This window comes from Pyrgilauda ruficollis, unplaced genomic scaffold (genome assembly GCF_017590135.1).
Source record: "Pyrgilauda ruficollis isolate IOZ18807 unplaced genomic scaffold, ASM1759013v1 scaffold40, whole genome shotgun sequence".
Classification (NCBI taxonomy): Eukaryota; Metazoa; Chordata; class Aves; order Passeriformes; family Passeridae; genus Pyrgilauda; species Pyrgilauda ruficollis.
Genome location: NW_024525490.1, coordinates 4,383,053 through 4,405,341, shown reverse-complemented (window position 1 = coordinate 4,405,341; position 22,289 = coordinate 4,383,053). Strand labels below are relative to the sequence as shown.

Genomic DNA, 22,289 nt, shown 5'->3' with positions numbered 1-22,289 from the left:
CAGTATCCCAGGTGCAGGGCTGTGCTCTTTCACCCTCCGCATTTCTCTCTTAAAGATTGGAGGGATTCCCATCAGAACCATGCTTTGGAGTAAACCACAGAGTTCCACATTTCCTCTGCCTCCCCATCACTGCTACACTTGTATGTCATTCCTTTTTCCTGAGTTGTTTTGTTGCAATCAAAAGTAAAAGGAGCTTTCTTAATAATAAAACTTTTAAATCGCTTAATTATTCAAGCCTGGGGAGTTTAAATAAGAGCAGCAGCACCTGGTGGCTGGGCAATAGAGTGGGGAAGGAGAGGACAAGAGAGATAACAAGGCAAGTAAGAACAGAATCAGCTCAATGAAGTGGACAACATTTTTATTTCAGAAGTAGCCTGTGCACAGATGTGAGGAGAGAGACACAATACCTTAGTTCTCACTGCCTCCTTCTATCAAATCTTAAAAGCACATTGTGAAATGATTTGGGACACAGGTTATATATTTCATTGCTTCAAAGAGTTATAATCCACAAAAACTGCCCAGTCTATCTTTCAGCTTGATCTCTGTAATTTCATCACCTATGGAGATTCAGGTACTTCAAAAAAACCAATCTGGCACCAAGTCAAGCCTGCCTAAACAACACCACAGTGCCCTTTCAATAAGCATTTCAGATCAATACAGCTGACATTATCTTATAGCCTGAGCCAACAAATGACACGATCCTGGCTTTAGGTCCTCACCATATCCAGTCTCCCTAATATAAGACATAGATAATCATTTTTGTTGTTTCCATTTCCCATTTCTGAGGGAGCACTTGTTTAAGGTAACTTTTTAACAATAGTGCAGGTGGAGAATAACTTAATTCACTGTTACCTCCTGTCCCTTTTCAATACTGCATTTTTAACATATTTTAAATGGTTATAAGAATTTATACCAGCAGGTTTTGCCCTCTAGTGCAAGGTGAAGCAAAACACAACATATAATTAGAAACTTATCATTCGTAGATTGGCCCTGTGGACACTGACCACATGTTTACTGGGTGGCTGAGAGACAGCGAGTGAGTCACTGCATGTTATTCCTTATCTTAAAGAATGAGAAGTGGAAAGGTGAAAATTCAGGGAACTAACAGAGAAAACAGTCCAGGTTTAGTAGAGAATAGAAGGAAATTCCCATGCTGTTGGGATGTTGTTTACAGAATGGGTGTAACTGTTCGAAATTTCAACACTTTATCCTGTGTCTGCTGTGCTATATTTTCTGCTACTGCAAGTACTTATAAATTTAATAATTTCCTTTTAAAAACATTATTACTTTAGACTTTAGTTGAGTGGTGCAGGAAATAATAGGCAAATATTGTTAGGAATTTTATCAGAATATAATGACTCAAATGTTAAATATTGATTATGAGAAAAAAATCAAAATTAAGCGTCCTTTGTTTATTAATGAATGTTAATATTACAGACCAAAACAGAAACATTAAAAAATTCTAACTGATGAATATTTGCTCTTGGGGTGAAAATAACTCTGTTTGTATTAAAATAGCACAGTATTGACATCTGATTATTCTGTTTGCCAAAGAACAGCTGACATGATATACCATAAAATTACACTATCTTCGCTCCCTTCAGATGTCTTTTCCCTGACTTATTCCCTTTTCTATTCAAATTTCTGAGTTTTTAGCATTGTTTTCATTAGCAACAATAAATACCCATTTTCAATATAAAGAAATGGTTTTATTGCTCATATAAACTATTTGTTTGTTCATGTGAATGCCTACAATGAACCAGGAACTTGTCCAAAATATTTGGTTGCAAAATCTTACCTGCCTAAGTAAATATGTGAGCCCAGTTCAGTAAAAATTTAAACAGAACGTTTATTCTGTTTAAACCAGTCTCTCAGATGGGAAAAGGTGCTTTTGCTCAGGTTGTCTCAAAGACAGAATGGTAGGTTGATTTTAGTTTTAGTTTTAGTCCTGGCTCATCCTCATAAGTGGGTAAAATGGTAACATCTGTAAATCCCACAGGATGGAAGGGCCAATATCAAACACTATGGACATTGCCTATTAACCCAAACTTCTAGTATGGAGAGAGAAAGGCGTTTCCAGGTATTTCTTTAGAGTCTGACAGCTGATCAACATGTATCCTCTGCAGAGATTACACATTTTTCCAAAGCTGTCTTGACTCCTTGTCAAGCATGCCTGAAACTCGTGGCACATATTTCACCATGGTACTTCCCCTGAAGAGGAAACCAGGGCACAGCCTAAAGAAACAGCACCCAGTGCCGACATTTTAACCTCTTGTGTCCCAAACAAAGTACACTGTACGGCTCAGAGTGGGACAGTCTCTCCTGGAAACCAGGTTTGATCATTTGCAGCCAGATTCTGTGTTAGAAAAAGAGGAAGTAGAAGAGATGCCTCTGAGAGGTTTCAAACAGCATCTTTTAAGAACTTCCACAACTGATGCTTTTCTAGGGCAGGGGCTCTCTTGAGGTACTGTAAATTCTTTGTGTTAGCTGCTCATCAAAAAGACTTCAATTTAGGCACAGGACACAATTTTCACCTTACAAAGCTCATTAATTCCAGCCCTGTTACCCACACACCTTGGACTACAGAGATTTTTGTCCAGCTTCTCCAATGCTGTTTCAAATAAGATAAAAATGTCAGCAATAACATCATTCACTTAGCACTGGCAAAAAACCTGCTTGTTTGAAAGATAGAGCCACTGGAAAAGTCTGTATTTCTCTCAGATTAGTCTCTCTTCACTCAATCACCAAGGAAAAAATAAATACCCCATTACTTCAGTGAGGGTAAATGTTAAAACTAATCTGAGGGGTGAAATAGATTACTACTGCTTTAGACAAGAAAAAGTTTGAATGAAAAGTAGTGGGAGCCTGTCCTAGGTGGCCTAGAGAAAGCCAGACCCAACATGAGCTGTGTCAAGGAAAGGAAAAGCTGTAATATCTCCAGGGAAGTTGGACACACAGGCTCATCTGAGATACATCTCCCATAGCTCTTGCCAGCACTGAATCCTAATGACTCAGCTGAATTCTGCCTAGAATTAAAAGGATAACAGCCTACACAGATCTTGAATCACACTATACTTGATGCTCACCTTATTGTACAAAAAGTTGTGTCTGTAATGGCTATAAGGATTCTCATGAACATCACACACAATGGAAGAGAAGTGGCTGAAAGTCCAGGGTTTGGACAGTCGGTGAGGGAGATGGATGGAGGACACAAAGGGGACTTAGTTGGAGGGATCAGTTTAGTTGGATACAGAGGGTGTAGGAGACAATCTTCTATGAAAAAAAAAAGTAAACAGAAACAAATTAATGGGTGCAAAAAAAGAAGTTTGGGCAGAAAGCAAAGTGTTTGTCTTGTACTGTTTTATGTCTCATAGATCTTGATGGTTAACCAGGAAAGGAACTGAACTTTCATGCCAATACAATTGATCTACACTAAATATTTTCGTTGGCATGAAAGTACACATACAAAAACCTGTAGTAGATGTCCCATTAAACCAGTTATACTTTGACTGGGGTCCAGTGCATCTCCCTCCTGCAGCTCAACTGGTGCTCAAGCAACAGAAAAGAAAAGAAAATCCCTAAAGGATCCTGTGCTAAGATAAAACGATCATGTTTGGGGGATTTAACAGAACAGGAACAAAACCAATGTAAAAACGGTGTCTGAAAGGTACAAAAGGCAGCTGTATTTGTATATGAGCAGGAGCACTCCAGGGTTTTTAGCAAGACTCCAACAAGACTTTTGAGACATTTAAGTGTTAAACCAGTGAAGGCACACACACAATATTTTTTGCTGCTCTAAGATGTCAGCAGTTAATGGTGTTTCTGGTTAAGGAAACCCAGTATGTATGCTCTTTTTCTACCTAAGGATAAAACACTTTTTAAAAAGAGATTTTCAAAAGAATTGGGATAGAGTAAAGGAGGCATACCCAGGTCTTGGCACACATCTTGCACTTAGATTTTATCAAGGCTGTTGACATAATACATCCTGGATTCTCACTTAGTTGGCTGGCTGTCTAGACCAGCAACTCCACTGTGCTGTGCCTTTGAGCCAAAGAACCATAAAATTTGTGACAAGAGCTGTGATTAGTTCCAGCAGAAGCTAATGCATCGCCCACCAAAAGAGTGAGCATGAGCAAACAGAGGATCAGAGCCCGGCAGCAGCCCAGCCACTTCACGCCAGCCTTGCTTCCTGCCGTGCCTCTTCAAAGGCACCAGTCCTGCTGCTGTTAATGCTAAACCTTTGCAAACTGGTCACACAAGTTCACACCAAATGTAGCTAATATCTCTTTAGTTCATCCTTATCGTTCTTTTTCCATTGCCCAAAGTAATTTATTTTTTAAATGACAAAGAGGTCTGTAAACATTTTTGTTAATAAATGTTTGCAAGCACATGAATTGTCTAACATTCCTTATGAGTCATTTTATATAATTATGTAGCAAAATGCTTAACTTTCCTCAAAAAAAAAAAATTGTTTCCCCAATTTCAAATTAAAATCTTCATAAAGCTGTCATATCAGCACTGTTACAGATTTATTTCCAGTTCCAGCCTATTTCATGGTTCTCTTTTGAACAAAGTGGGATATACTTAGAAAATTCCTGGAATGCTACTGAAATGTACTAAGAGGAAAAAAATTATTTCTCATGATGAGAAAAATACAATCTCCAGTATCTAAAGGCATCTAAAAATGTGTGAAGCTTAATATTGTTGGATTGGAACCTCTAAAACATTACACTCTGTCTGTAAAAAGTGTTTGAGGGATGAATATCCACTAGCTAACAGTAACATCACTTGTATAGGCCCTCAGGGGGAACAAAAAAAATAAAAGGTGGCAGCAAATGCTAACATGAAAAAAAAAAAAGCCAAAATAAATTGGGGTTTTTCCTTGGTTTATAAATTTTATTGACACATGAGTCTAAATCTATACACACTGTGCCCAGAACACAGATGATGAAAGATATCTGTGAGCTGAACTACATCCTTTCCAGATGATCTCTGCTAATTTAGATATTTTTTTCTGTGTTAATTACTTTGGATTATTTGCATGAGATCATCTACCTGTTAAAGGAAAAACTATTCCTTTCTAAAGGAAATTGACTTTTCCACATAGCAACATTTCTCAATGAAATGAAAAACAAACAAGCTACTCTCTGGTGTGCAGAACACACAGCGTGTTCAACAGAGGGATGTGAAGCTGAAGGTCAGCAGTTACAGCTGGCTGCATCATTTTGTCTCAAACTGAATGTCACCCACATAGTCACCAGTGCTCAGTGTCACACTGAGAGGTTCAGCAGGGCAGGGGGGTACTGCAGAGGTCTAAGGAAAATCAAAAGAGATAAATTAATAAATCTGATGCCATCTGGAATCACATCTACTCTCTACCCTCCTCAAAGATGCAGTCTGAAAGGCTCTGTCCCTTTCAAGGTGGGCTACGTGAAGGAGAGGCAGCAACACTACCTAGAGAGGTTGTTGTTGGCAACGGTATTTGAAAGAAAGGAAAAGAAAACTCAGAGAGAGAGAGAGAATAGAAATGTAAGATCTGAACCTCCCAGCATGACTGGGAAAATCTTCTAAGAAAAACAGGGAAAATCTGTAACAGTATGAGCACTTTGGCCCACAGCCACAATCAATGCCTCCTAAATTCTTATCTGAGGACAGATTAGCACCAGCTCTTTCATAGATAACAGAATGCCTAACTTCCAGTCTCCTAGTTTTAATTCCCAGCTCTTATATCCCATGAAAGCAGTAATTTACCCAATTTGGGGAGAATATTGGTAGGAAGAACTCCCCCTCTTTGGCAGTCAGCCACCGTGCAGCCAAAAATGCTTTTACTGAGAGCAGGTGAAGGGGGAAAATCAGTCATTAGTCTTTACAGGCTAAAAAACTCACAGCTAGAGAAAACCAGAGCAATTTTCAAGCTGTTGTCTTGGCACCAAGCCCAGTTCCCCAGTCAGTGCTGCAGCCCTCCTAGCGGCGCTAAAATCCCTCAGGAAATTTTCACAGGTGCTGAAAGATTGTGAACATCCTCACTTGGGCATCCAAGTCCCCTCCACCCACAAGGGATATAATATCAGTACCATGAACCTGCTCTGGAAGGCAGGAGCTGAAATTAAGAGCATATGCTGTCTTGTTCAGCACTTCAGTGTTTTCCCTACGTCCACATATTATTATACTATTAATTGTTCTATGAGATCACAATGAGAGTCATATAGCCATTTCTCACACAAACAAAACCAGTTTCTGTTAAGTGAACCCATCTGAATACAAGTCATTACTTCTTTTATCAGAACAAAAATGTTTTTATGAAGATGTTCTAAAATAACACGTATTTTACAGCAACATCTAATATTACTTCGCTTAGGACAAAGGTACCAATTTATCAGTACTATAAAGTGTACAACATAATTTGTTTACATGAAGGAAGCAAAACTGAACCTATTAATTGTGAAATCAACTTTTCCATCTATTAAAGATAATGCAGTATTTTTTGTTCATTTTAATGTATAGCTTTCATATAAATAACTTTGCCTTCTATTGTAACAACAACATTAGACTTATTATGCTGTCAGTATTTCAGTAATATGTGCCACAAGTAATTTATAAAGTGTAAGTTGATTGGTTTCCACAGTTAGCTTCAAATGTCATAATGCTTCAAGCCCTGGCAATAACCCCTGGTTTCTATTTGTCTGAAAAGAGGAAGTTTGGTGAATTACATAATCCAATCATCAGTAAAGCCATAGCCAGCATAATCAGTGTCCAGCCCTGATGAAAGGGAGGTCTGAACTGCCCCTGCTTTTAAAGGAAGGCTCTGCTGAGGTGGCCATGGGCAAAAGCTCTATAGTAAAATGTCCAGATAACTCTTCTGCTCTTTCATTCCAGGAAACTGGCAGCACAGCACCTTGGAATCTGAAGGCTTTCAGTAAGTTAAAGCATGAACAACTCACTATCAACTCACCTGTAGTCACTGAACTCAAATATTCACTGTCAACCTCAAAAGTTCAAAATCAAACTGTAAATCACTATTTCTATTAGTTTTTTCTTCTATTTTATATAATCTCTACATTCTATGGAAACCTTCTGATGCCATCAATACGTGTTGCTGGAACCCACTCCTACCACAATTATTTTCCTCTGTACTGCTGCAGTACACTTGAGGAGTTCTTGGATTTTTCTACATCAAATCAGAGCTATGGAGAGAAATGGAAAGAGCTAAAATTAAATTCTTAATTATATTGTGTTTTAAAAGGAAGAAGAGAGGGCTGCCTTTTCAAAAATGTCTAATGTGAGTAGAGAAGCACAGGAGTAAGAGAAATTCAATTAGCAAGGTATTTTATTCACATTGTGTCTGACAAGAGGACTATTGGCTTCATTTTACTTCCCTCCAGATGGAAGATTTGGAACATACTGGATAGGCTAATAACAAACTCTTACAGGGACATTAGGTATCATATTTAATTTTTTTTCCCAGTAATGCACACAAACACAAATACATCAGGAAAGACTGTCACAGCCATTTATCTGGACTTCTCTGAAATAAGGCCTCATACAGGTCAGCACAGTCCAAGATGTGTTTTTGCAAAGTGATCCTGTGGCTTCGTGCAGAGAGCTGTGGTAGGAGACAGCATCTTTGCTGCCCCACCATCACAGGTGGTACAGCTGTACCCGCACTCAGTCTGTGGAGGGACATGGATGTGGACCTGGGGGAGCTATGGACCGGGGGGAGCTGTGCACTGGAAGTGAAACAGAAACACACTGGGGCTCCTCTACAGTCTGCCTTGGAGAGGAAGCTGTGAGCCTTGCCCAGTCCTTGCTGTCATTTCTCTTCAGAGAAGATTCAGGTCTGGGCCACAGATGGAGGAAGCACTTTCTAGTAGATATGGTCTAGACACCTGTTTGACAGGGAAGCACAGGATTTCAACCCCCTTTTTTACAATGTTCCTTACAGACATCATGAAAAGGTCCTCTCCTCAACGTACAGGTTTTTACATCACAAAAAAAAAAAAAAAAAAAAAAAAGGCTCTGTAGAAAGCCCAGCTGTCTATCTCAGGTTGAAGACCTTCCTTTAGGAGCCAGGTGCCCCTTGGGGAACCATCTCACTTTGCAAAAAAAAAAAAAAAAAGAGACCGGGACAAAACAAGGATCTATGTTTATTCCTTCATCTTTAGGGAAATTAGCTGAGGCTACAAATTCTTCAGAGTGAGACCTACTCACCTGCTCAATATTTTGATCACTGATTTCTTCAAGGTACTTTTTAAAAGGATTGGGTTGATAGGGCTCCTCCTTTTGCTGTGCACTCTTTCCTTTCACCAGCACGGGACGAATGACACCAGGTTTTGTCTTGACCCATAGCACACCCAGGAGAAAAGAGATGGAAGAATCACATAAAATACCTTACCATTTACAGAATATTTGTTAGACAAGTCAATTCTGGTGGGGCTGTACTGACTATATTTTAAAAAATTTTCTTAATGAAATTAATGAAATGGTGTTTCACCACCAAAATTATTCAGGTGTCATGCTGCCTGGACTACTTCTAATACAAATAGTGGGCAAAAGTGCCAAGAGCTGCTTTTAGGCACAGAACTTCATCGCTGGCATGTGTTTATTACTGACAAAAAATAGCTACAGAGCTGTCAGACCATGGTTTGTGGGTTTTGCTGGCTGTTTTTTTTCTGGATGTTCAGCTGCAGCTTGATAAGTTCAAGTCACACTTTATGGACAGTCACACATCTGCTTTCACACCGGGCTCCTCAAAACAGTAACTGTGAAGGAAGGAAGGACAACCTGTGATGCTGTTAACATACACCCAGGCAGAAGCATGTCTTACTGGGGAATAATACCAGTGATTGTGTGCTGGATTCTATAGAGTCACTGAATCACACAGAGTGGAAAAGACCCTTACAATCATTGAGTCCACCCATAAACCCACTACTGCCAAGTTCACAACTAAACCATGTACGTGAGTACTCCATCTATACATCTTTTAAACACCTGCAGAATATTATGTCCAATAAGTGGAAATTTTAAGACAGAGTACCAAAAGTGGAGACATACTATTGATTTCAGGTACTGTAAATGACACTCATTTAGAATAGGATTTTTTTGATTGGAAAAGGTCTTTAAGATCATAGAGTCCCACCAATGCCCTACGGCTGCCAGGCCCACCAGTAAACTATATCACTAAGAGCCACATCTACACATGTTTTAAATTCTTCCAGGGATGGTGATTCAACCACTTCCCTGTGCAAGCTGAAGAATTTTTTCTTAATGTTCAGTATAAACCTTGCCTGACATGACTTGAGGCCATTTCCTCTTGTCTTATCACTACCTTGCTACAGTGTCCTTTCGGGCACTTGTAGACAGTGATAAGGTCTCCTCTGACCTTCCTTTTCTCCAGGCTAAACACCCCCAGCTTCCTCAGCTGCTCCTCCCAGGACGTGTGCTCCAGACCCTTCACCAGCTCCATTTCCCTTCCCTGGGCTCACTCCAGACCCTCAATGTCCTTCTCACGGTGAGGGGCCCAGACCTGGACTCAGCACTGGAGCTGTGGCTTCACCAGTGCTGAGTACAGGGGGACAATCCCTGCCCTGCTCCTGCTGGCCACTCTATTGCTGACACAGGCCAGGATGCCACTGCCCTTCCTGCCCACCTGGGCTCACAGTGACTCATGCTCAGCTGCTGCTGCCCAGCACCCCCAGATCCTTTCCCACTGGGTCCCTTTCCAGGCACTCTGCCCCAGCCTGTAGCTCTGCATGGGGTTGTTGTGGCCCAAGGGCAGGACCCAGCACTCGGCCTTGTTGAACCTCATACCACTGACCTCAGCCCATCTCCCCAGCCCGTCCAGATCCCTCTGCACAGAACCCACTTACCCAGAAGATCAACACCCAACTTGCAAACTGGCTGAGGGTGTATGAAATCCTCCCATACAGATCATCAATAAAGATACTAAGCAGAACAGGCTTTAATACTGAGCCTTGGGGAGCACCTTTGTGACCGGCCACCAGCCAGATTTAACTCCATTCACCCCCACTCTCTGAGCCTGGCCAGCCAGCCAGTTCTTCTCTCCAGCTCCCTCTGAGGTTCCCCTGGCTCAGGAAGCCCCTCTGTGCACCCCACTGGAGCGCTCCACTGTCAATCATGCCAGCACTAGAGCCACTCACCTCGGTGACAGAGTGACAGCATCTTTAAGAGTTCAGTTGGAAAAGTACAATTTTAGAGGATCTGATCAGTATGGATATGCAATACCCATCATTTCAGACAAATTGGATTATTTCACCAAGAAAAAATTACTTCGCTGTCAACCAGTCAACCAAAAAATTTGACTATTACCTTCTCAATTTAGTATATCTGTGGTTTTTTTTTTTTTTTTAATTCTTACTGTAGTATCTGACAAGATGGATTGTGGCATAAACTCTAAGTAGAGGCTAAGGGATAATTTTAAAATAGACATGTTCAGTGAGCCAAAAAAAAAGGAAGAAAAAGTACACTTTCTCACTGGAATTTTTAAAGTAGTCAAGTCTTCCAAGATCTGTGATTGAATTTAAACTTTTAAATGAGTCCGTTGTATTCTCTTCTGTTATGACTAACCCACAGAAAATAAGTGGTCTCTGTCACAACTGATGTAGGTAACAACAGGACTGCTGCTGAGCTCCTTCTGTGGTTGCAGCACAGAGAGGCAGCTTGCCCATCTGAGAAATAAGTGCTGTCACATCTCCCCATCCTCAGTATCCAGCCGGGTATAAAAATGCAGAGAAGAAACTTGATTCACTATTAGATTTATTTATAAAATAAATATGTATACTCAATAACACCCTGCTGCCTATTTATAAGAGTAACACACTTCATCAGTCAGTCTGGAAAAAGAGAAGTTTACTATGAAAGTAAGCTTAAAATGATGCAGCTGAGATTGCTGGACACAGCATGTAAACTGAGTCATGGATCACCCTAAAACGAGATCTGCAGGCATCCAGCAAGGACAGGGCAAGCGGGATGTCCATTGGAGGGGAGGGTGCAGAGGGTATTTTGTGCTCTGCTTCTGCCCTGGGAAAGGACAGAGCACAGCCCAGGGTATGAGGTGAAGGCAGCAGAGGCAGGCAGGAGCACAACGCTCCCAGGCAGGATGAGGTCTAGGGGGCAAAATATTTTCCCTTAGATTTGTGTTTTTTACTGTCCCTCCTCTCCACAGATTGGGGCCCTTTCATTTGTCTCATCAAGTAAGAAAAATATTCAACTGGAAGCAAAAAATCAGCCATGCAGTGATATTATTTTTTTAAAGAATAGTAACTGTCAAGCTGCATCAAAAAATGTTTTCATTACAAAGATCAAATTTTTCAAAGATGCAGTGCTCATTTAATGAATTTCTAGTCCATATTTCATGACTTTGTAGGATTCACCAAAAGATACTTATTTTTCTATCAATATTTCTAAAAAGCATCCATAAAATGTCTGGATTTCAACATAAAGGTAAATATAAATTTAAAAAGAAAGGTACAGTTGTTATCCAGTTATTATTAAGCAAAGGACATGTGGTCTTCTGGCACTCCTCCACACCATGTAACCATGCAATCAAAAGCCCATTGTGGTACCTGAAATCACCAAGGATAAGCTACTCTCCTTTTGTAAGAAACCTCTCCCAAAAGCATGCTGTAGAAATGCTTTTAAGGAAGCATTTTCTAAACAACATCATGTACTCAAATGCTGACTGAGTCATATGTTTATGTCTGACTCTGCTAACAGAGCGACAGATATCAGCCAGCAACCAGAATTCTAAACACTTTATTAGCACCCTGACAAGCTACATAAAATCTTTGATCCAAAACTAAGAACTTGAACTCTTTTTTGTATGTCAAATGTCACAGCTGACATGCTGAGAAACAATCTAAAACTAAATTTTGCCAAGGAAACCGCTGGTCTTCCTGCAACAATATTAAAAAATGGTAAAGGCTGTTATGGTAGCACTGGACTGCCATCGTTATGTGTACAGAACTTTCAGCAAATTACACAGGCCAAAGCACAAGTTCCAGAGCTGACCCATAATCAGTGATACTGACCCAGTGCCAGGGCATTCTCTGTCATGGGTTTGACCCAGGTCAGCAAGTGCACAATTAGAAATAAGCTACAGGCTGGGCCAGGGTGCCTCTCTATGGACAGCATGGAGAGGGCCACCCTCCCTCAGGAACAGAAGGTATTTTGCATGAAAATGAGCCTTGCATAATACCTGTCCAAAAAGTCAGAAGACTGAATGTTGGCAGAGGTATGGGCACGTGAACTATAACTTTCTCCCCTGTTATTATGACCCTGGTTGCCCCTGAGATCTTGCTGAAACTGGTGGGTCAGGTCCCAGTTGCAACTCCATTCCATCAGTGAGAGAACGAGGGAGATTTGCTTGAAACAGAAAGAGGGCAGGTTTACTTAGGTATTAGGAATAAATTATTTACTGTGAGAGTGGTGAGGCGCTGGAACAGGTTGCCCAGAGTAGTTGTGGATGCCCCAGCCCACCTCAAGTTGGATGGAGCTCTGAGTAATGTGGTCTAGTCAAAGGTGTCCCTGTCCACAGCACCAGGGTTGGAACAAGTCACAAACAGAGTTCCTGAGAAATCTGCTTGGGAATCTGGGCTTTGAATTATGGGTGCAGATCAGACAGAAAAGATTGTCTGGTAAGGTGACAAAGTTTGCTGGTAATAGCAATTAGGGGACTAAAAATATTGGTACAAAGAGTTACAGAGAGATCCTAAAATATTGAGTAAATGAATAATAAAAGGTAGATGAAACATAACTGAATTCAGTATTGACACATTTCACAGCAAAAAAACTAAACTACATCCCAAATTTGCTCATGCTTATGCACCAATGAGCTAATTAGCTGAGAAGCCAGCTCTCACTACTCAGGAAATACATCTTGACTTTATTGTGTATAGTTCTGTGCAAACATTGGCTTGCTGCTCAACACAAGTAGGGAGAACTAAATAAAGTACTACAAATTGTTAAGAAAGGAACAGAAATAACAATAAAGGACCTTATCACATCCTCATGTAAATAGAAAGTTTTGTATTCAGAGCTATACAAGAGTAGTTTATGGTTTTAGTCTCCCAATCTCAAAAACAAATATCTGAAAAAGATATAGAAAAGGGCAAGAAGCATCATCAGTACTATGGGATAGTATCCATGCTTTTCAAAGAGTGACCAAGCAATTTTTAATTTTCTACATGAAACTGACATGACTGGTAGTGCTAGGTCTAGATATTAGTGCAATACCTAAAAAATGATGTTATTTAGAAAGCAAAGAAAGAAATATTATTTGCTATTTCAGTACAAGAATTGAGGTCAAGTCATAGGTTTAAAACAAAGGACTAAAGTACTATTTTGCACCATGCATAATTTAAAAGTAAAGTCTATTGCTAGAGAATGTTATAAAGATCAAAATATAACTAAATTCCAAAAGTAACTGGAAAAATCATGAAAGAATTAGTCAAAGATTGCTAGGAGAAGAACTTGGTTCAGGAAGTCCTTAAGATTCCATTAGTTGAAATACAAGGGACAAATATCTCATCCACATCTTCTTTTTTCCCTAAGCATCCATTAGTGATCACTGTCACTTGGGCAGACTCCATGATTTCTCTTCTGACCCTTTAGAAATTTTGGCTCCAACAAGATGAAATTGTGATCAGAGCTAAAATGAACATCTGATATATAATCTCCCTTTCTTATTTGATCTTACCCTTGTTTTTGACTCATCGAAGCAGCTTTGACATAAAACAGAGAGTAAGAAGGAAATAGATGGTAGAATCTTTTTACATTTAAACAAAACTGTACAAGTAGAATATTGAAAGAGTCCAGGAACAAGCAGCTGACTCTACTGCTGTCATGCACCTCAAGATTCAGCGTGACTCTGGAGTTTGGCATTTGGCCCATGGGTTTACAAGATGTGTATTCAGATCAGAAAAAAAAAACCAATACAGCTCTGTAGAAGCAATGCAGCTTTTTAAAAAGATATTGACTGGAGTTTTTTTCAAAGGACTACGAAAGCAAATAATTAATAAAATTTTGTGCTTGTGCAAATTTTGAAAAACAGTATATCACAGCTGTGCTCTACATACCAGCTGACTCTCAGTTACTGTAGGCACTGATTTGTAAAGGTTGGCCTGCAAAAAAGATGAATATATACAGTATTACATGCAATGTCTTTTTGATTATAATGATGACAGAAAAAAAAATTCAGGTACAGCACTAGGCTTAACTTAGCTACAGAAGGTTTTCCCACTGACACAGTGGTTTAAAAGAATAAAAAACATTCTCATTTCCAGTTTATTTCTATATATAGTCAAATGCCTGTTAAGATTTTAGGAATTCTTTTTTCCAAGTGCAAAGAAATTTCTGTCTTTCATCTTGATCTAATATTGAAATTTAAATCTTATTTTTCTGAGCCTGTCATTGTCTGTTAATTTGCAGCATCAATATTATTAACATTATGAATAGTACTGGGTTGAGTACCTTCTCAACCTTTTCTCACTTTATAGCAGGAGAAGTAGAATCCAACTTAAGTATACATGTCAGTAATATGGACATTCATTTTTCCAGTTAATCATGAGAAAATCCTATCTAGAGAATCATTGTATTATTATTAAAAATCAGCAATATCATCCCTAAAGCCAATAGAAATACATTATTATTAAATGGTGAATAAAATCATATCAAACACCATACAGATTTAAATGTCATTAAATTACAACTGTAGTACTTAGTTGTGAGCTGGTATAAACTGAAGTTAGTTTTCATTTTTTTTATACACTCACTTGCTGTTTGTACAATCATCTATATCCTTAAAGGGTTCTGAAGTTCATGAGAATATAAAAGGTAGCTGAGGCCAAGGCAAATCTATAACATTTTAATTGTCAAATGGCAGGCTATTTCAACATACTTTTAAAATCTACTACTCTGTATAGCCTATTGAAGCAATTAGCAATATTACCATGTATACATATATATACCTTTACATGTGGTGGTTATAAATAATACTTTAGCATTACTGATAAACAAATTTAAGCTACTCTTTTAACCAAAAATGCTTTCAAAGCAACATTTTGACAAGCACTTCAGTATTAGATATCATAGACACAAAAAGAAGATAACTCTGTGGAAAATCATTTCTGTGTGTCCTTTCTCTAATGGCCAGAGAACAAACCACTGCCTGGATTATTAACTGGGGCAGAAATAGCCTTTTTATATCCTACTAAGGAAGCAGAGTAAGAGAGGAGGAGAGAGCTGTGATGCAGCTATGCTATTGAAGACACCTGATATGCCCCTCAGGAGACTCTGCTGCAGAGTACAGCAATGGCAGAGCACAGGAGGGCCTGGACCCATCAAGTTCAGGCACCACAGCCCAGACTGGGGACCCCAGTCTGTCTCCTGACACACAAAATATTCAACACACCTGTACACTTTATAGCAAAGACTGGCCTTCCAATAAACCTCTGGGTAATTCCCAAACACATTTTAAAATACTGATTTATTTCATTCATCTAGAAAGTTCTGGTGGAAACAGAAACAAAAAGTGTTTGTAAGGGTGATTTTCCATGCCATCCCTAGGCTTCCCTAAGCTGGATGCCTGAAATTACGGTATATGTCCATATTTCAGTTTTGGGAGCTGGAGATTTGCACTGGAGTGTTATTAAATACACTCTGTTCTCAAAGACTACCTCTGAAGTACACTCTTTTATTTCATTAAAAAGCTTTCCTCTGATATTCTTCCTAATTAGTATGAGCCAGCACAATCTGTCAAGCAAAAATCACAGTATGCAATAAAATATGCACACTGCCACATTCAGGAAGCAAAATTGAATTGATCAGTCAAGCATTGTGCTGGCATAAAACTGGGAGACCTCTGCTGCTTTGCCAGCACTGCTTTGATTTGAGATTCAATAGAAATGCTGAATGACGAATTGGAAGCTGAGATTTCTCACCACATGACTAAATGAGTTGCAAGTAAAATGTGGAACCTGCAGTAACTGTGTATGCTAGAGAGAATTAATATGTTAATTTGGCTTAATGTTTCAATAATTGAACAAATGACTCAGTATAGACATTTTCAACATGTGTTGGAATGGGCGTGTATGTGACAAAACAGCTTTAATTCATCTAAACTGTGGGTTTTCAGCCAGCTCTGTATCTTGGAAAGAAAAGTTTGGATCAATCCCAGATTCTGAAGGATAAGCAAGAACTACAGGATTTCTACCAAACTATACCATGCAGGCTGAGTCCAAAGAAAAGCACCCTTCAGTACCCATAACAAACAGTCTGTTTACCAAACAGCTGAACCCTTGCCCCAGGCTTGAAGGAAACAAAACAAAGAAGTGTGTGAGAAAGTTAATTTTAACATCATATTTACACAGGTAAAATTATCAACAGACACAGCAGTTAAGAGACTCCAGCTGGGATGGATTTACTACAGTGGGAAGACACCTCAAGTCTCAAATGCCAGCACTGTAATATATATGCTTGTCTATGCTAGTCAACATCTGATATCACAAGCAGATACTTGCTCAGGCTCACCCAGGAGCAGACAAAGTAAGCATTTTTGCATGCAAAACATAGAGCAATTGTAAAAGTACTTACATATCTGGTTTCACGCCCAGCTGCTCTCTGCAGTGTTGTTGACATCTTGTAAAAAAACAAATAGATATATAATCAATCTATTGAGTTATTCTGAACAGTAACTCCAAGAGATTTACAACATTCTGAGAATTTATTAATTGCTCAAATTCAGGAAAACTCTAGTTTTCCAGAAATATTCACACCATACATGAGGCTAATGTATATTTAAGCTTTGCTTTTATGTTTATTGTAGGAAAATACTACTTAATTTTTACAGCTCAAAACCATTGATCCTGCTATATTGAGGATGGTATTTAATATGAGAACTCTCATAACAAAATGCTTATTTTTAGATAACCATAGGTATCATTGCCCCATGAAATTGAAGTTACATTTGCTCACAGAACAAAAAATATTACATCTCCATGCTTTCGTTTGCAAGAATTTGATTTAATTTGACTAATCCATAAAAATTCTAAGGCATTTACTTATCAGCTCTTTTTTTCTTCCATGTCTATGACCTTCTTTTACCCTCTGTTAAGCACTTTTTGACCTCATTCTGAGATCCTCAGCACTTTTAGCTTGGTCCCTGTGCTGCATCCTGTTAAGCTTAGCTTTTGCCCCCCTTTATTTGATTTTATGACTGCTAAAAGATGCCTTCCATTCTCAATTGCCCAAGGAAGTGGTTTTTGGATACTCTGACTCAGCTTGGTAGCAGTATTTTAACCACTCCAGATTCTTCAGGCACTGGAAAACACACTCAATTACACTGTCTGCCCATCCTTCTCCTGCTATCACATTTCTGCCTTTCAGCCTCTTGGAGTCCAATTCACCACTGCATGCTGATTGACAGAAGTACTTTCAAAAACAGAAATTAAATTTGGATTGTATATTCAATACAGCCACTGAGAAATGCTGGACCTGTGCCTTTTTCTTGCTTGGTGGACTGGACATTCAGCAGGATATTTTGAATGGATTAACTTTTTGGTGTGTTCATCTGCCAGAAATTCCTTTCCTGCCATTTTTATTTGCATTTCTGCCATTTTCACTTTCCTATAGCTGCAATGAATCCCTTTGATTTACCTGGAGCAAACTGAATGCAAGACCTTCTTCCCTTGGTTAGCCATCCTGAATCCAGAAGGCACATCAGTATAACTTAATGAAACCAGAAGTTTAGAAATGGAAAATTAACTCTGTCTCTCACTACCTATTTCTTAGTTATCAAGAAGAAAGATGTATTGCAGACATCCTCCTTCTGGGAGTGGTGAGACTTAAAATGAAATCAAAACTTCAGAACAAGTCCAACTATTAATTTAATACTCCCATTATTTTAAAATAAATAATGAACTTGAAAAAACCCCTATGTTCTGAAAGATTATTTCAGCCACCAAAGCTAGAAACATTGGTTGCTTTGTAGTAAGCACACATGGATGGATGAAGTCTGGGAGAAGGCCAGAGACCCTGCCATATGGCAGGCAAGGTATGAGAGATTTTTAGCTTCTGAAGCCTTAATACACTCTTTCTCTTTCATATATATCTCCTTCTCACTTCAGGAAAGCATCCTGCAGCAAAGACTACACCGACTCCAGAGCTACATTTCTGTCTTTCCATGCTTTTTTTACCACCAAACACTTTTGATTTTGCATTTCTCAGCTGCAGCTCTGAGTTGCCATTGGTTTTACTGTCGCAGCAGTCCCTACTGCCTACTGATTTTGCCTGCCTTTATAATTATTTGAAAAGAGCCCTTGCTGTGGACATGGGCTTATTCTCTTACCTTGCCAACATCTGACTCTGTGCTCATCTGCAGAAAACTTGGAGAAGACTCACACCGGCGCTGGAAAATTATTTTCAACAGAGATTGGACATGTTAATGACAGAAGACAAAAGGGAAGGAAGAGAATAAATCCATTCCACATAGTGATGGGTTACCATAGTCAAGGGGTCCTGCAGGACTTGATCAATGACAGCACACAACTCTTCTGTTTGTTGTCTGAGCTGGGCAGGGGAGCACATCTGAAAAGGGAGGATGGATAACTCAGTTAAACTTTGATTTTTGATTTCAAATATAGATCTGAAAGATAAATAACATCACTACCTCTGAATGAGTGTCCAAAGCAGGGCCTTCAGTCACACTAGCAGGCTTGGTCGGCTCTTCTAATGCCTGCAATTCAAGAGGTACTGGTGTGATACTGAGTTGAAAATTTTGGAAACCGAGCAAACATACAGTTTTTCCAATACTCTGTTTCTAAAGTTGGCGCTTTCTCTTTCACCATGGAAAGATGGAAAAGAAAGAAATTACAGGCCTAGTGATCTTCTTTAGGTTACCGAAACCTGATTCAGAATGTAGGTATGGGTTTACAGAGAAGAAAGTATTAAAGCAGGATGAATCATCTCCACTTTTGGAAAATCAGAAACTACCAGTTCCAATTGTCTTCTCCTTCAACAAAGGCACCTCCTTCACAGTAAATGTGACATGGTGAGTGTGCACCTTGTGCCACAGAGGTGTTGGGGGCTGCCTGCTGTGTGCCAACAGACAGCCACCACCTATGAGCAGGTGGACAAGGCAGGGACCCAAACACACAGGAGGCCCTTTTTTCCCTTTAGCAGATGTTTTCTGGGAAAACTGCCATCCTTAAAGAGGATGGTGGTTTCACTCTGCAACAAAAATAGTGTTTGCCTTGGGTTTCAGCCTGAAATCAGAAATGCAAGGAGCAAAACATATTCCATACTCTATTTGTACTCTCACACTAAGCACATATGCAATCTCCCCAAAACAAAACACAACCTTCTTGTGTTTGGCTATACCGCTCACTTTCCTATACCAGTATTTGGAGCAGGCTTGAAAACAGTGGAAATCACTTTGCCAATCCCTTCACTTTATAAGGGTCACAAAACACCCTTAAAAGCCAAAATCCACTGCTCAGTTCCCTTTTCATCTTCATCCAGCGTCTGTGAAGCACAATCTCCCTGCCATCACCCGTTTTTGCTTTGAAGTGATTTTTAAATAGACACCGTGCTGAGACCAAAAATTACTCTGGAAGCCTGCTGATGTGTCTGCTGAAGCTAGACTACAGGGAAGGGAACTGCAGGGTTTGTGGAGTTTTTTGTTTAACACAATATGTTTTTGTAAGGTTTAATTTTGTTAATTTTTTTAAGTATAAGAGGAAAAAAGAGCATTCCAGTAAACCCCTTTCTCATGCATGTGAGATTCTGCGTGAATGGACTGGTCCCACTGAGGTGGGTATGAGGGCTGCCAAATACAGAATATGTAGGTGGACCTGCGATGGAAATGTCAGAATCTTTAAAAAATAAAAAAAGAAAAGAAGCATACTTATGTCTGAGTTCTACTTTGCTGACTACATTTGATTTCTTTCCTTGTCCAGCTACTGGGAGCATACATCTATGAACACCTAAGCGAAAAGTTAATGACAATTTACTTTTAATATTATTATAATACCTCCCACAAATGATCTTGCACAAAAGCACATTTATGAAACACCATGTCTTCTACTGAAAATAAAAGTGGCTGCTTTCCAAACATTTCTTCCTTTCTCTCTCTCTTGACAAATGACAAATGTGTTTGCCTTAGAGTAGTTGTAGTTCAAAAGGTGAAAAGTAAAAGTGATCCACTTTGATATACAGAAATTAATGTAATCTTAACCCAAGACAGACCTTGAAAAGATAAATAGCCTTTCTCATCTCTGAAGTCTCATCATTGTCACCCAGTTAGAGTTTCAAAAAGGGAGACAGTCCCATTGAAGAGGAGGACTCAGCCAAAGAGAGCTCAGCACTGCACTCAAATACAGTTCCCATGGTTCAATAGGCAGTAGAATTAAGTAGAAGAGTCATTTCAGTACCTATTAGGGTCAGGATTGACAAAATATGATGTAGAGGGATGATGAGTTTGAATGTGAGTTAGGAAAAAAGAAAACTTTTAATCAATCATGGATTTGGAATGGGAATTGTCTAAGCTTCTCAAAACCCCCAAGAAACCAGGAGGATAATAAACATAATAAAGGGATTGGTAAGAAAAAAAACACAGTTTCTGTTTCATATTCACTTCACCAGAATAGTGGGTGAACAAAATCAAGGGTAAGAAACAACTACCCTAAATATTTGGGGGAATCTTTCCAGGGGAATTACAGCTACATCCAGAAGTCTCTGTTCAGAAACAAGACTGGCTAATTTAAGCATCTATTCATTTTAGAAGCTGAGTTCACAAATATCTTTCCATTTTGGAGCCTTCAGTGACTAAGGAATTCAGGTGAGCACAGCACCAAGCTCTGTGCTCTCCACAGTCCCTCTGAGATACAGCCATCATGCAGGAGCCACGCTAGAAAAAGCTGCCGTGTTCTCCCTTACTGCACTTTTGGGAAAAGAAAATTTTCATCTTCAAACCAATAAATCTAATTTCATTCACTCTTTCACCTCTTTAATTATTCTTTTTTTCTTCCTTTTTTCTTTTTCCTATTTTTCATTTTTTTTCTTATCTGAACAGCTGAATTTTCCAAAGAAAGAGTAGAAACAAGAAACCATACTCTCTACAACTATCCCTCTCATCTCTACAAAGATAAATGGTTCTGTTTAATCTGTTGTTAGCCTTTCAAAACACATCTCATTTTTTCCCAGCATGCCTTCTTTCACATTTCCACATAGAAAAAATAAAGAGATAAAAATGTACAACTACATTTTCAAAATTACTGGTGTCATCATGCAAAAATGTTATGATTAATTTCTATCTACATACTGCTGATTAGCACTATCAACAGTACTCAAGATTCACTTCCTATGCTGATGGTCTAACAATATTAGAAGTGGAACATTCTTATTTAGACATTCAAATTTTTTATTATATATGAAACAACAGTGGTACCACAATTTAAAAGAACATCATAATTTAGATAACGAAAATGTAAAGCAATTTAAATGAAATAACCATTTGCTGAACCACTATTTTTTTTCCCTTGAAAAAGGCAGTTTTGGGGGTGTGATGCATTTGTGCCATTGGCATCACTGATGACTACAACCCTTCCCTCCTCTTTCTTCCTTTTTGATTGCTAAAACTTTATCAGAGCTGAAAGGATACTGGTAAATGATCCAAACACAATCCCCAGTATTTCATTTGAAGACTGAAAAGTCCAGGCAACATATAGGAAATACAGAATATAATTTCATCCACCAATGGACCACATCAATAGAAAGAGAAAAAAAAATTAATTTTGTGACCTAGATCTGACATAGCTTTCTTCTTACTGTGACTCTCTTGAGTCAGGGACGGAAAGAAGACTCCAGTCATCAGAAGGCAAAATACAATTTTTTATTAGGAAAATATTATTTATAGTCTGACTCACTAAGCTGATACCTGATTGGTCTCAAAGTGAAAACCTCTCACACTATTGGTGAACTATGAATAGCCCACTCTGGAGAACCATATCTATAAACAATAGTTAGAGAAAGAGAGATAATAATTGTTTGAATTCCTTCCTCTAAGTTTCCCACAGCTTCTACACAGCTTGCCAGGATTTTCCTGGGAGAACCATGTCTCTCTCTGTTCAGAGGATATGTAATTACTACATTACTGTATTCTGAAAACCCTGGACTGAGCATATTTTCCCCATCTCTATCTTTTCCTAAGCCCTCAGCACATGCAAAAAAAATCCAACTGTAAATGGAACTTCACATACCATTATTTCCTTTAACTT

At 39.0% G+C, this 22,289-nt stretch overlaps 1 protein-coding gene across 11 annotated transcripts in view; it reads right to left on the bottom strand.

Annotated features, from left to right (window-relative positions):
- The window catches only part of LOC121358864 (muscular LMNA interacting protein), a 102,930-nt gene that overhangs the window by 18,994 nt on the left and 61,647 nt on the right, over positions 1-22,289 (bottom strand). For 6 of the 11 annotated variants that reach the window (XM_041477396.1, XM_041477397.1, XM_041477402.1 and 3 more), the window contains 6 exons: positions 18,683-18,748; positions 18,517-18,600; positions 18,362-18,421; positions 16,609-16,653; positions 14,094-14,138; positions 8,209-8,334 (listed from right to left, as the gene is read on the bottom strand). In XM_041477396.1, coding sequence (XP_041333330.1) covers positions 8,209-8,334; positions 14,094-14,138; positions 16,609-16,653; positions 18,362-18,421; positions 18,517-18,600; positions 18,683-18,748 — 426 coding nt within the window. Of the gene's footprint in view, positions 1-3,215; positions 3,274-7,355; positions 7,887-8,208; positions 8,335-14,093; positions 14,139-16,608; positions 16,654-18,361; positions 18,422-18,516; positions 18,601-18,682; positions 18,749-22,289 lie in introns of those variants that run through there. The other 5 variants (XM_041477404.1, XM_041477405.1, XM_041477400.1 and 2 more) reach the window with 4 other exon arrangements.